The 13,025-nt window shown below is 52.1% G+C and overlaps 1 protein-coding gene across 5 annotated transcripts in view; it reads left to right on the top strand.

Moving 5' to 3' along the window:
* Positions 1-12,773, top strand: part of utrn (utrophin) — a 113,293-nt gene extending 100,520 nt beyond the window's left edge. For 4 of the 5 annotated variants that reach the window (XM_072702684.1, XM_072702686.1, XM_072702683.1 and 1 more), the window contains 10 exons: positions 540-676; positions 2,825-2,863; positions 3,160-3,225; positions 4,053-4,118; positions 5,465-5,623; positions 6,683-6,917; positions 8,313-8,394; positions 8,606-8,689; positions 9,971-9,996; positions 10,887-12,773. In XM_072702684.1, the coding sequence (XP_072558785.1) occupies positions 540-676; positions 2,825-2,863; positions 3,160-3,225; positions 4,053-4,118; positions 5,465-5,623; positions 6,683-6,917; positions 8,313-8,394; positions 8,606-8,689; positions 9,971-9,996; positions 10,887-10,895 (903 nt within the window). In that variant the 3' untranslated portion in view covers positions 10,896-12,773. The remainder of the gene's footprint in view (positions 1-539; positions 677-2,824; positions 2,864-3,159; positions 3,226-4,052; positions 4,119-5,464; positions 5,624-6,682; positions 6,918-8,312; positions 8,395-8,605; positions 8,690-9,970; positions 9,997-10,886) is intronic. The other variant, XM_072702685.1, reaches the window with a different exon arrangement.
* Positions 12,774-13,025: the final 252 nt, after the last annotated feature.

Raw genomic sequence — 13,025 nt, 5'->3', positions numbered from 1 at the left:
TGCCTGCCCAATGCCCCAATGCACAATCCCCCAGCAGCACAGAACCTGTAGCGTCATCTAGCTGTCTGTCATCAACCACCTATATGCCCCCCCCCCCCCTTTTGAGATGTTGGCTTTGCAGGACTTGAAAGGCGATTTGAGAATGCGCTCGTTTTTAATGAAATGCCCGTTTGCCGTGAGCCCCCTCCAAAAAGCTCTCAGCGTGCGGGAGTGCAGGGCGCAGCAATACAGCGGGGGGGGCGGGGGGGGCGGGCAGCTGTTGTCAGGGACGTCGCATTTGCTGGCTTGGCAATGGCTGCCATTAAATAGGAGAAACATTCACTTTGCCCAGTGGTGGTTAGAAGGCAGTGCAGGTCATACCACGGGGGCATCAAGGATGGATGGATGGATGGAGGGAGGGATGGAGGGATGAGCAGGTTATAGATGGAAGCTCAAATTAATGGATCGGGGAGTCCTCAATCAATTTTTTTTTCCTGTGGGGAACTGGGGCCAAAGAATGCCCAGGTGTTTGAATTTAACAGGGACGGTCTGTCTCGTAGACCACCTCTGGCGAGGACATGCGCGACTTCACCAAGGTCCTGAAGAATAAGTTCAGATCGAAGAAATACTTTGCCAAGCACCCCCGCCTGGGCTACCTGCCAGTCCAGTCAGTCCTGGAGGGCGACAACATGGAGACGTAAGTGTTGCAGTTCCACCCTCCTCCCACTAGTGGTCATCTGACCTTAATGCTTGGTAAATTTTGACCACATTTTTCCTCTTCATTCTGTCTCAATAAGTGTGTTTGAAGTCTGTGAATCTGTTTCAACGGGTGTGATAGTCCGAATCACTAAGGTGTATTTTAAATTTTTTTTTTTTCCTCGATTTGTTTTGGACCAGCCATAACTCAAGATCCCCTGCTGGCAAACTATTTTGTGGCTAGGCTTTGGTTTGTTCACTGGAAAAATGTGCTGTGCTTTTTCCCTGTCGGGGGGCCTCAGAGGTTAGAGCAGCCACAATGACCTACGCTGGGTGGGGTACCATTTAGTATGATGGCAGCCAGCCTGGGGGGTGGAGCGTCCTATCCGAAAATACAGTGTGGTATCCTCATGGCAACCACCTCTACGCCTTTCACGCTTCTGGTTCCGTAACAGTCTGGTGACAGGGAGGGGAGGGTGTGTTAGGGGAGCAGGCAGCTTGGAGGGGCAAGTTGGGCTGTGTTGTCTTGGTGACAAATGAAGCATCGGCATGTGAGGTCACGGAACCCCCAAGCTGCTTGGGTGCCTCTACAGGTGGCTGCCCTTCGCGGACGACTTACTCTACAAAGAGCAAGTTGAGGGAGGCGTAAAGACAATTTCCTCACGGGGATTAATAAAGTATCGATTACTATGACTTATGGAGGGGTCCAACCCTGTGTGATCAGGGCAGCGCTGAATGACTCTGCTTTGGTATCAGATGCTTGGTATCATTGGTTTGGCTAATCCGTGAGCTGATGCTGTCCATTGAGTTTTCTCACATGAAAGTGGTCAAGCAGAGTAACTGGCAGCCGTTAAGTGGCGTGAGACACGGTCCGTAATTAGGCCTGTCAAAGCACAGTGGGTTTGTTCATTAATCAGTCATCTCCGTCACTCCTTCATCTATAGAAATGTCAGGCGGTCTCCAAATCCCCCAACAAAACCAATATGCCAACTTGTAAATTTAATTCTGTTTTCCTTTAATATAGTGCCTTTCACAACTGAGTCACCCCAAGGCTCTTGACATGGTTGAGCTGTAATACATTATTGCATCATATACAGAATATTAAATGATAAAGGGAAGAGAGAATGAAAGAATGAATGCCAGGAAACAGTGGAGGAAAGGAACCAAAAACTCCCAAGTGGGATGAAAAAAGAACCTCTGGGAGCCCAATGTCAAGTGGCTGCCCTCCCCCCACCACCCCCCAGGCATGGTGACATCATAGAAAAAAGAAAGAACGGGTCTTAAAAGCTGTGGTGATGGTCACAACCGTAATACATCAGCCAGTCAGTTCAAGGAAGTTCTAATCCTGTCCCTATGTAGTATAGGCTGAACGTGTAGTCTTCCTCATCATTTCCTTCCTCTTCCTCTCCATTGTAAGCCACACACTTTAGATGTCGGAGTGCTGAGGTTGCGGTTGAACCCGAACCAGTGAGACTTCAGCGATGTTGGCATTTCTGGGGAAGTTCTGGAGCGGCACGTGGGCTATCGAGTGTCTGTGTCTCTCTCTCCTGGATCTCCTTTCACACCTTCTCTGAAGGTCCCTGCCATGAACAGCCCCTCCCCCCAAACAAGACGGCTCTCATCTCCATCACCTCCATCTTGTCAGAGCCATCCTCAAAATAATAAATAAGATTTCCTTTCAAGTCTATATTTAGGGTCATTGAAATTCATAAGCAGATTAAATCCTTGTTCGGGCCAAAAATTCATTTGACTTTTATTTCAAGACGAGAAAGTGTGGCGAGGAACTGGATTTGGTCTGTGACCACGTTCTAATTATTACAGCAGCTCTTCTGAGCTTCTCGCCAGTCATCTATTTGTAACTTCAAAGTGCATCAATAATTTGCTTTCAGCCGGTCCGGTTCTTGTCGCTGGTATCCAAGTCGCGTTCCATGACTGTCATTCTTTTCACCTGCCGCCTCAGGTGTGGCCAAGTGCTCACCGAATGCCCTCGTGAGCGCCCCCTATTGGTTGCCCCCATCTTGTGTGGACACAAACCCCAAAGCTCAGGTTGTTGCTTTGGCCAAGCTCTGAGTGTAGTGGTCCTAAAGTTCTGTGGTGTTCCCTTCTCCCCCCCCCCCCCCCCCCACCCTTCCCACGATTTCTCCTGCAGCCCTGTTACCCTGATCAGTATGTCACCGGAGCAGTATGAGTGAGTATTTACTACCCCCCCCCCCCCCCCCACATGTAGCATGCTGCCTGCATGTCCCTGGTGCTGTCCACCTTCCCCTCACCTCCCTCTCAGTTTTTAACACCTTAACATTTTTCTCTCTCCCCATTAAGATCAGACATAAAACCAGTCGCATCCATAGAACACAGGACTCCAGTCATTTCGTCCACGCTGCTGTCATTTCTGTTTGGCTCTTGTTTGTGTTTTGTTTTTGCTCGTTTTGTTTGCTGAGCACCAGTGGTCATCCTCATCCAGTCCCTTTGTGTCCCCTCCCCCAGGATCTCATCGTCACCGCACCACTCTCATGACGACACTCATTCCCGAATAGAGCAGTATGCCAGCAGGTACCTGCCGTGCCGCCGCTCCGTGCCCGTCCATGCCCCCGCTCGTCTTGCCGCGGCTGCGATAGCCCCGCTTTTGTGGAGCGGCGCATCATGCAGCTGATTTCATCCCTAATCCCCCCCGGAAATACCGTCCCGGACACATCTCTGTTTTGTGGGTTTATCTCCAGATGAGCTCAGTGCCTGTAATCTAACTTTATTACGTTAAAAGCCTGGATGTATCCCTTTCAGACATGCTGCCCTAGTGCCTGCCCTCTCTGTCCCTCTGGATTTGGTATCAAAATCACATTCGCATTGCATTTCTGATATCTTTTGGTCGGTAAAAAAAAAAATAAAAAAATCCTTTTTTCCGAAAGCATTACATATTACATTTCTTATGTGTTAGAAAGCTGCACTTTCTGATGGACCTCAGGGCATTTTGGGGCTGTAAACGGGCCGTTAGTGTAATGGCGGGGGGATCAAACCACTGCAATATTAGCTGAATGGGGGGGGGGGCTTATGGGTAATATTCAGTGCTTGTTACTTGGCCTAAATCCCCAATTAAATGTACATTCCGAGATTCATGTATTTTTTAAATCCTAGCAGCCTAAACGTGACGTTTTATCTTGCGTTCGTTCGCTCCCTGGTTGTTTGTTTGAAACCACAGCGAGCCAAAGCGAAATGCAGACATCTGTACCGCCTGTGGCGTTGCAGGCAAATGTGCCGTTTTGCGGGAGATCAGCGATGCCCCTCGCTCATGCTTGCCCATCCTGTTCATGGGGGGGGGGGGTACGTCAGTAAGACAGCCTGCTCTCCAACCGAATGACCCCGCCCCCCCCTCCTGCACACAGGTTGGCCCAGATGGAGAGGTCGAACGGATCCTTACCCACAGACAGCAGCTCTGCGACAGGAAGCATGTGAGTAACCGGGGCAACGGGCTGGGGTGGGGAGGGCGGGGCAGATGGCCTTGGCTTCCTGTCATCGGAGAGGGTTTGGCAGGGGGGGGGGGGGAGCAGATGTCATCCTGCTGAAATATAATTGATTTAATAGCCTGGCTAAGCTCACATTCACATTTAAACGCTCTCGTTGGGGTTGCCAAGACAGATTAATGGAGGACGGCCTCCCCCTGCTTTGCAGGTGATGTAATTACCCCATGTGGGAAAGCAGACCTGAGATATGAATAAAAAGTTGACTCTGAGATGGGAGAGAGGGGGGGCTTAGCTTTGCGTTACCCTGCGCGTCTCTCACACTAATTCTCACTCAGATGTTGCTCTTGAGGTGCTGATACTAGGTTTTAGTTCAGATTAAGGGCTGAGGTGGGGTCTGCGACGGGGGGGGGGGGGGGGCTGACGGCTCTAGAAAAGCGGCTACTGGGCCTTGGGGGGCCACGAGGTTTCAGATGGAAGTCACTGTCCTCGTCTGTGGGGTTGGCGATGGGAAAAGCGCAGCGCCAGCCGTGGAGTGGGGGTGCAAATGAGGGTGAGGGGGCAGGATAGTGGATAAACAGCAGTGATGGCTAGCGGCGGTTGTCAGGTCCCTGCCCCCCCACATGACTCGGAGGGCAGCAGAAGTGATCCGAAATCCGCGGTGCGGCGCTAATGCTGGCAGGCAGGAGCGGCGGGGGCCATGGCGCCCCAACACGCAAACCCCCCCCCCCCCCCCCGTCTCCAGGGGAACGGCGTCCGGCTGAGAGCTTGTCGCAAGCTGATGGCCTTAAACCTTCACCCCCGCCGTAATGAAAGCCCCTTGGGGCCTCTTTGGTCCTTGAATGTGGGCCACTCACTCAACACAGAGCGCTGGGCCACTTCAGCGGAGAGGAAGGGTTTTAAAATGTCATTACTGTGGAGAGCGTTGGCCTCGAGCTCCCCCAGTACCTGATGCAACGCGGGATGCTCAGTGGCGCCCCCTTCGTTCCACTACTCTTCATACTGAGCTTATACTGGTTCTTCAGTATTGTGAGGGTCCTCATTTTCATGTTCAGAAGCTCCCTGGAGGGCAGGGAGAGTCCATTAGCTGGGTCGGCTCCACGCTCCAGTTTAGTAGCTGAATAATTGGTCCCGTATTCGTGATGTGTGGGATGTGGCCATTTGGAAGGTGTTGAATTAGTAGTTGAGTGCCCAGAATAGTTAATATTTCATTAAACGAAATTCCACAGAAGGTCTGTGTGATGCTTTTTGGTTGGCAGTTTGTCTGATTTGGTGAATTTCTGCTGAAACCTCTGGTGAGCGACGCTGACGCCCCTCCTCTGGCCCCGCCCCCACAGGGATGACGAGCACGCCCTGATCCTGCAGTACTGCCAGACGCTGGGTGGTGAGTCGCCGCTCAGCCAACCGCAGAGCCCTGCCCAGATCCTGCAGGCGGTGGAGAGGGAGGAGCGCGGGGAGCTGGAGCGCATCATAGCCCGACTAGAGGAGGAGCAGAGGTATGTACTCCTCTCACATGCTGTCAGCCAGTAGTGACCCTCCCACGCATGATTTCTCAGTACTTATCCACCAATCACCAGTGCTTTCAACAACATGCTATTCATTTCTAAGGCCATTTCCATGCTCTTCTCCCTGCCCATTAACAGCACTTCCATTCCAATCAGTATCTATAAACATTACCTCATCTTTCTCACCAAAGGACAGACCACACCTGTATGTTCTGTCATTAAATACCACACCCACCTGTCGCCCGCCAGCGCTGGCCACGCCCACCTGTCGCCCGCCAGCGCTGGCCACGCCCACCTGTCGCCCGCCAGCGCTGGCCACGCCCACCTGTCGCCCGCCAGCGCTGGCCACACCCACCTGTCGCCCGCCAGCGACAGGTGTCGCCCGACAGTTAATCAGTCATACCCCACAGCCAGCAGTGCAGGCCTCACAAGCACAAACGCGGCCTTTCAGTATCGCTAAGAGGCAGCAGATCAGCCTGTGCTCTGAAGGTCAGTGCTGCGTTAGCACAAGCCGTCGTGGCCACTCACCGCAGATGGGCGCCATGATTTACGGACCCTGTGAGGCAGTTTGATGACACGGCCATAAAGCAGGGGCCACATGCAGCGGGCCTGCAGCGCTAGATTACGCTGGGGGGGGGGGGGGCACGGGCGCTGGGGGACCAGTGCCACTCACATGAGAGCGATAAAACACACAGAGACTGCAAATTCTCTACAGAAAGGAGCCGGATAGCGGCCTGGTCGCTCCCCCGAGGAGACGTGACGTCATGGGTCTTGTCTGTGCGCTCCAGCCTGTCCGGTGTCCGCTTGTTCAGAAAGATTGTTCTGTCATGTACTTAATGCCACAAAGTGTAAGCTGCACTGTCACTGAAGTGGGTCACTTGCGACATCCTAGAGGTTGTGAGGAGCAGGCTGGGTGTCACCAAGAGAGACACCCAGCAGGCTTCCTGCCCCTTTCATCTTGGAGTCTTCCCTAAGCATGAGAAGCATCTTGACACCTGTGACAGGATCCAATCAGGGTGCTCAGCCTGTTTGCGTCGTCTCTCTCTGCAGGGCCCTGAAGTTGGAGTATGAGCTGCTGAGAGAACAGCACAGTCAGAGGGCGCTCTCCGGACCGTGGGAGCCCAGGGCAGGGGCCCTCGGTGGCCCCGAGGAGGCTGAGCTGCTGGCTGAGGCCAAGTTGCTGCGACAGCACAAGGGCAGGCTGGAAGGGCGCATGCAGATCCTGGAGGAGCACAACAAGCAGCTGGAGTCACAGCTGCATCGCCTACGGCAGCTGCTGCACCAGGTTGGCGTCCTTCTCTGTCTGCTTCTCTCTTTGTGCCCCTTTCCTAACCCTCTGTCCATGCCGGTCCCTCAGTCTGTCTCTCTGTCCCCGTCCATCAGTCCCCGTCCCTCTCTCTGTCTCTCTCTGTACCGTTTCCTCACAACAAGGCTGCTTGTGCATTGTTTGAGCTTGAGCCCCTGGCCGCCTCCCCTTTGTATTTTCCTGTGTCTGCCTCGTGGTCTGGTGCTGCGTACTCGGCGAGCACCATCTCTCACCTTGCCTTTCCCGGCTCTGCCCGCCCCCACTTTTGGATGGCAGCTGTAAATCCTACCACCCTTGTTCACAGGCACATTCTCAGGGCCGACAAGGGGGCCACACCGCCGCTCCATCCCTCTGCATTAGTGGTTGTCATGCAGATGGGCGACGCATGCGTCCCTGCATCGATTTTTATGAAACAGGAGGACGGTAAAACGCTCTATTGACTTCCTGTCTAAACAAACGTACCTTCCCATTCACTCGGTGACCGATAGCCAGCTGATCCCCAAAAACATTACTTACACTCTGTTATTGTGTGGAGGAGTGCTCCTGTGGCAGTATCAGTACTCCTGTGGAGGAGCACTCCTGTGGCAGTATCAGTACTCCTGTGGAGGAGCGCTCCTGTGGCAGTATCAGTACTCCTGAGGAGGAGCGCTCCTGTGGCAGTATCAGTACTCCTGAGGAGGAACGTTCCTGTGGCAGTATCAGTACTCCTGTCGAGGAGCGCTCCTGTGGCAGTATCAGTACTCCTGTGGAGGAGTAAGTTTCCAGTCGATTTGAGCTGGACAGCTGGGCGGATCGAGGCAGATCTTTCAATCGGAGCTTCCCTTGAGAGAGCCCTGGGTGGGCAGGGCTGTGGATCTCCAGCTTCAGGTCTCTCACGCAGTCTGCACAGCCCAGGGGCCTTCCAGGCTCTCCAATCGTCATAGCTGCCATCTGGCCAGAACTTTTCCGCTTCGATTTTTCCCCCTCATCAGCAAAACCCGAATCGGATCCTTTACCCAGTGGGTTCTGCTCTTGCTGCCTCATGAGTTTTCGTCAGCGGAGGCAGCCGGTGCACCCCCCTTCCTGAGCGAGAGAAATCCGGCATGTGTGGCGAATGGGTGCGCGTGGCAGATTGGTGAAGCCCGCTTTTCCGGCACTTGCCGGGTCCTGGCCGGAACGCTCATTTTCTGTAATCTCGGACAAATGCACGGTTGCAGATTGCCAGCAAGGAAACTGGTCTTCCCTGTATTGCCTGTGGTGTTTGTGGATGTAAGGTCACCACGTGAAAGTCTGATGATATTCTTCTGCTTTGGTTATCTGTCCCAGTCACCTGACTTCAATAGAAAGTCCAAAACTGGTCATTTTTGTGTCCTCTACCCCCTCACCCTCATGCAGCCTGAAAGGGACCCCCGGGTCAATGGTGTCACCCCTGCCTCCCTCCTTCAGCAAGACCTGCCCGTCAGTGTTGAGCAAGCAGGTCAGGATCACCCCATGTTTACATCCTAGCAGCATCCTACCATTACATCACATTGTGCTAATTCATATGCTTAAGTCACATGACTGTGCCAGATGACTGCAATGAATCTGTAGTATCTGATTAAACACATTGATTAGTGATGCTCTGCAGAGCCCCTCGTGGATCTGAGCGTGAGGCAGTTTCTTTAGTGTGCCTGTGCTCTGGCTTGCAGGTGACGCTCTGGACCGGGAGCACGAGCCCGGCGCGGACCTCGCTGACGTCATGGAGCAGATAAATAACTTCCCAGCATGCAGTTGTAAGTCCCTGCGTCCTGCTGCAGCCTGGGAGGGTGGGGGGGGGGGGGTCCGTATGCCCAAGTGCATTTGTCTGTCAGAGACGGGCGATGAAGCAGGATTGATTCTGATTCGCTGACCTGTACTTTACCTGTAATCTGCCATTACTTGGACGGTGTTCTGTAGATCAGGGGTCCCCAGCTATTTCTTCCCTGAGAGCCTAATTCCATCATCCAGGTTCCCGATAATAAAACCCGCCTATGAGGGGGATTGATCGTGCGGTCCAGGTCCGCGTCCAATTGTTTTGCTCCACCAACTGGTGTCACTGCTATAGAGTGAAGTCTTTATGGAGACCCCCCCCCCCACCCCATTTGTTGTCCCCAGCAACAGAGCCAGGCGCAGTAACATCCATCATATGTGCCCCAGATGAATGTTGCACACACACCTCTCCTTGCTTGTTTGTTTCTGTCTTTGCTGGCGTCCGGTCAGGGCCATCACACACACCTCGATAAGCCTCCAGGGCTCAGCGGTAGCTGATATTTAAACCCCCCCCAGCGCAGAGCCCCTGCTGTGGTGCCAGTGCGGGAGGCCCGGTGCAGCAGGCGGGGGCCTTAACCCAAATTTAGGCTAACCCCCACTAACCCATGGTGTGTGTGTGACTAAGTCAAAGCCCCTGAGCAGCAGGTGTGTGGAGGTTCAGAATAAACCTCCTCCCGATCCAGAACCAGCTCAGTAATCCGTTAATCTGAAGTGCTAGATTGCTCCTGTGTGCCAGACCTAGCCCATCTGCTGGTTAGCAGCTAGCTGTTGGGGTTTCTGCTCTTTTTTTTCTCCCAGTTCTTTAATTTTATATATGAATATTTTGCTTGTTCTTATTTTTTATTTTCTTACCCCTTACTTTGGAAAAGATGACTGTCCGCTGCCGTTTTGTGCACCTCCGTTGTAGCTAACAAGACTGGGACGTTGATGTGGTGTTTCCAAACCAGGAGATGTGGGTTGTACGGGGGAGGGGGGCTTTGTTGGAGTGCTCAGGAAGTTTACTTCGTTATCTAGGAATGAGGGAAGAAACATGGTGGTTTTTGGCAGCTCTTGAAATGCTGGGCTTGAATTTAGCATCCCCTGAGACATCAGCGACTTGGTCCCATCATGACTGCTTTGGTAGGCGTTCCTCTGGGTCTACAAGTCTGCAGGGTTCAGTCCCCTTGTTACCCTCTTAAACCAGAGACTCTACTTACCGTATCGCTTTGTCTGTGTGCATCATCGCCTCACCTTCTGGTCTAACAGACTCCTCTGCTCTCCTGCAGCCTCCAGCCCGGTGCCTCGACCACAGGTAAGCTCTCTCTATCGCCGCCCTGTTGGTTGTCCGCCTGTCTTACCCGGTGTCTGTAAGCGTGAACCTGATAGTAGGGCAGTCAGCTGAAGCTCGGTTTTACTCCTGTGAAGTTCTCAAGCTATCGGAACATCTAGCACTCCAGTTTCTCTGTGATGGCCTTGGGCATGTCTGGCAACCTCTGTTAAATACCGTCCCACTACCATTAACCCGGGTTCGATGCAGGCCTTTTCAGTTGTGCTCCACCTCACCCCCCCACCCTTAAATTGTTTGTCACAGCCCGCTGATGCGCTTGTTTCCCGGTCAGCCTCGGTCGGCTGCAGAGCGCCTGAGCACTTTGCATTATCTGCCTGCATTTCTGCTTTTGTGATTTCCTCTTCCAACTGCTTCTCCCAGATGTAATTAGATTCTGGTCACCATGGTATTTATGTCCCCCATTAGGCAGCTGTATTACTCCAGCAAATGGGACTTGGACAGTGTCCCCCCCCCCCATCAGTTTGAACAGTAACATGCTCCTCCTTATCTGGGCCATTAGACCGTCACGGCTTTGAGCTCAAAAGAGCATAACTGCAGTAGCCATTAGCTTGGCAATTGTTTGAGGGAAACAAATGTTGCATTAAGGCAATGAAAGGTGTATCCCATGTATCCCAGAAGTCTTTGCGGCCTCCCTAACAGGCATGTCCTACTTTATAGCACTTTCTGACAGTAGTGTTAGTTATCATTAAATGTAGACAATTCCCCATACCTTTCCAAGACTGTAACACTGCGGGCTGAGGTAACGGAATCGCCGCTATGGCCTCTTGGAAAACGTCGATGGTGCCGAGGTTTAAAACCAAGAGACTTTTCCAGTTTTTCCTGGGTAACTGGCTGCGTGTCGTCTTTGCATTCAGGTGAAATGAGGTGAGCCAGACCACGAGGGAGACCCCAGCAGGATGTAAAACGCTGCTCTGTCGTCCGGCCGACCGAGACGGACCTCGATATGCAGGGAGAGGTTCACCCGAGACCCAAAGACTTTGACCCAGGACCACAGAACGTCACTATGCTGTCGTCACGTACTATGCAACTGTAAATGTCACGGACTGTAGATTGTACTCTGAGGTCGTTGAATGTTTGTTAGCGATTCGTGAGACGATGCAGGAGAGTCGGGGGTGTGGGCCGGGGTGGGGGAGTTTTATATAAATGTATACATTTTTTTTTTTTTTTTTAAACTTTGCAATCCCTGCAATTTAAATGGTTTTGCTGTCACCCTGCATTTTTCTACGTTAACGTTATAGTATCGCTTACGTCACTGCAAATGCTTCCCGTGAAAGTCACACGGCGTCTCGCTCCCGAGTGTTCTGCCGTTTTTGTAGCACCTGCAGATCAGTGCCCCCTTCGTGCCTACGGTTACACAGTCGTCATTCCATTCGAGGGCAGGCTCGCCGAAACCAGCCTCCAGAGGTGGAGACCTGGAAGACCACGCCGTGGTTTGGCTGTGTCCGGTTGGGACTTGGGGCGTGGTCTGGCGTCCCAACAGCATTCCTAACCAGAAGAAAGCCATCTTTTTCTTGCTACCTCAGTCACGGCCCTGTAGGATAGATCCGCCGATTTTCACAGACGACACACCAAGTTTTTCCTGAGATGGACCAGGAACTAGGAACAAATCTTTGAAGAATGCCTGATGGGGGGGGGGGGGTTGCCCGGATTAGTACCACCAGTTTATAAATTGGTCTTCATCCTGGGCTTTTTTTATCTCCATTCCAAAATGTACGTGACGTGCTCTGTGCTACGCTACCTTGTAACTGTAAAGTCTGACACTACTCTGAGCTTCTCCGACTGTGTCCTTGGGTGATATAGCGATCTGTACTTTGGAAGAACTGTCATTCTGAGGTATCTAGTCTAGACTGATCACACTACATCTCTAATATGGCTAAATATGTTTATTCTATTTTTTTAAACATATATTTTTTTTCCCCTCGTGTTGGTTACTTTTATTATTGCGGTCTGTGTCGTTTGTGCTCTGGGAAGTCCGTTTTCTCCACCTGTGGCTCTTCTCTACCCCACTGTGCATCTTGAGCGTAATGCCAGCATCTCAGCAGTGTGAGGCGGCAGCCCTGGGGCTTCTGGTAGATCGAGCTCGCATTCCGAAGGGCCTGTGCTAGATGGTGTCTCGCAGCTACTCCCACAAAGAATGTGACAGCTCTACGGTCCCACCATAGGTCATTCCGTTTGACCGCTCGACATCTACCCAGCAAAAGGGGCCCTAGGCGACCACACAGCAGATGAATTCCGTGCTGTTGAACTGTTGCTTCCTTGACTGCTTTGCCAAAACCTCAAAGAGGTAACAGAGCCACAGTGTAACACCTATGGGGATGCAGGAGCAGTTCTTTTTTGCTTGGACTGTTACTTCTGCAGAGGAGCTCTACTGTGGGAGTATCAATACTCCTGTGGAAGAGCGGTATTCTGGGAGTATCAGTACTCCTGCGGCAGAGCTCTACTGTGGGAGTATCGGTACTCCTGCATAGGAACTCTCTCCCGTGGAGGTTCCAGTACTCCTGGAGATGAGATTTCCCAAAAGGTCCTAGTTCTCCTGGGGATAAGCTCTTCTGCCGTCTGATAACTTACCTCGTCAGAGCTGCATGGCGGAGAAGACAGAATGCCGATCTGACTGTGCTGTAACAGGCTTCTTGACAGACTTGTGTACCAAAACCAGGGTTGCCCCTTGTCTGTGCATGGAAATAATAGTATATTTTTACATCACTGTATGGAATTCAATAAATTAAACCTTAAATGTAAAACTGGGATTCGTGGCTTTTTTTTTGGGGGGGGGGGGGGGTGGGTGATGAGACTGTTGTCACTCTTCTGCAGGGGAGGTAAGAGCCAGCATAGAAAATGAAGTGTAATTAGCAAAGCGTCCTGGTTTCTCCGTTTACTGTAATGTTAACTGGTACAGAAACAGGGCAGTATCCTTATCAGCCTGGCTTTTTTGGGTCAGTTAACTATGTGATCCGAGGGCATGAAAACCCAGATAACTGTAAAAATGTATCTTT

Source organism: Paramormyrops kingsleyae, chromosome 19 (genome assembly GCF_048594095.1).
Source record: "Paramormyrops kingsleyae isolate MSU_618 chromosome 19, PKINGS_0.4, whole genome shotgun sequence".
Lineage (NCBI taxonomy): Eukaryota > Metazoa > Chordata > Actinopteri > Osteoglossiformes > Mormyridae > Paramormyrops > Paramormyrops kingsleyae.
This window is presented reverse-complemented; position numbering and strand designations above follow the sequence as displayed.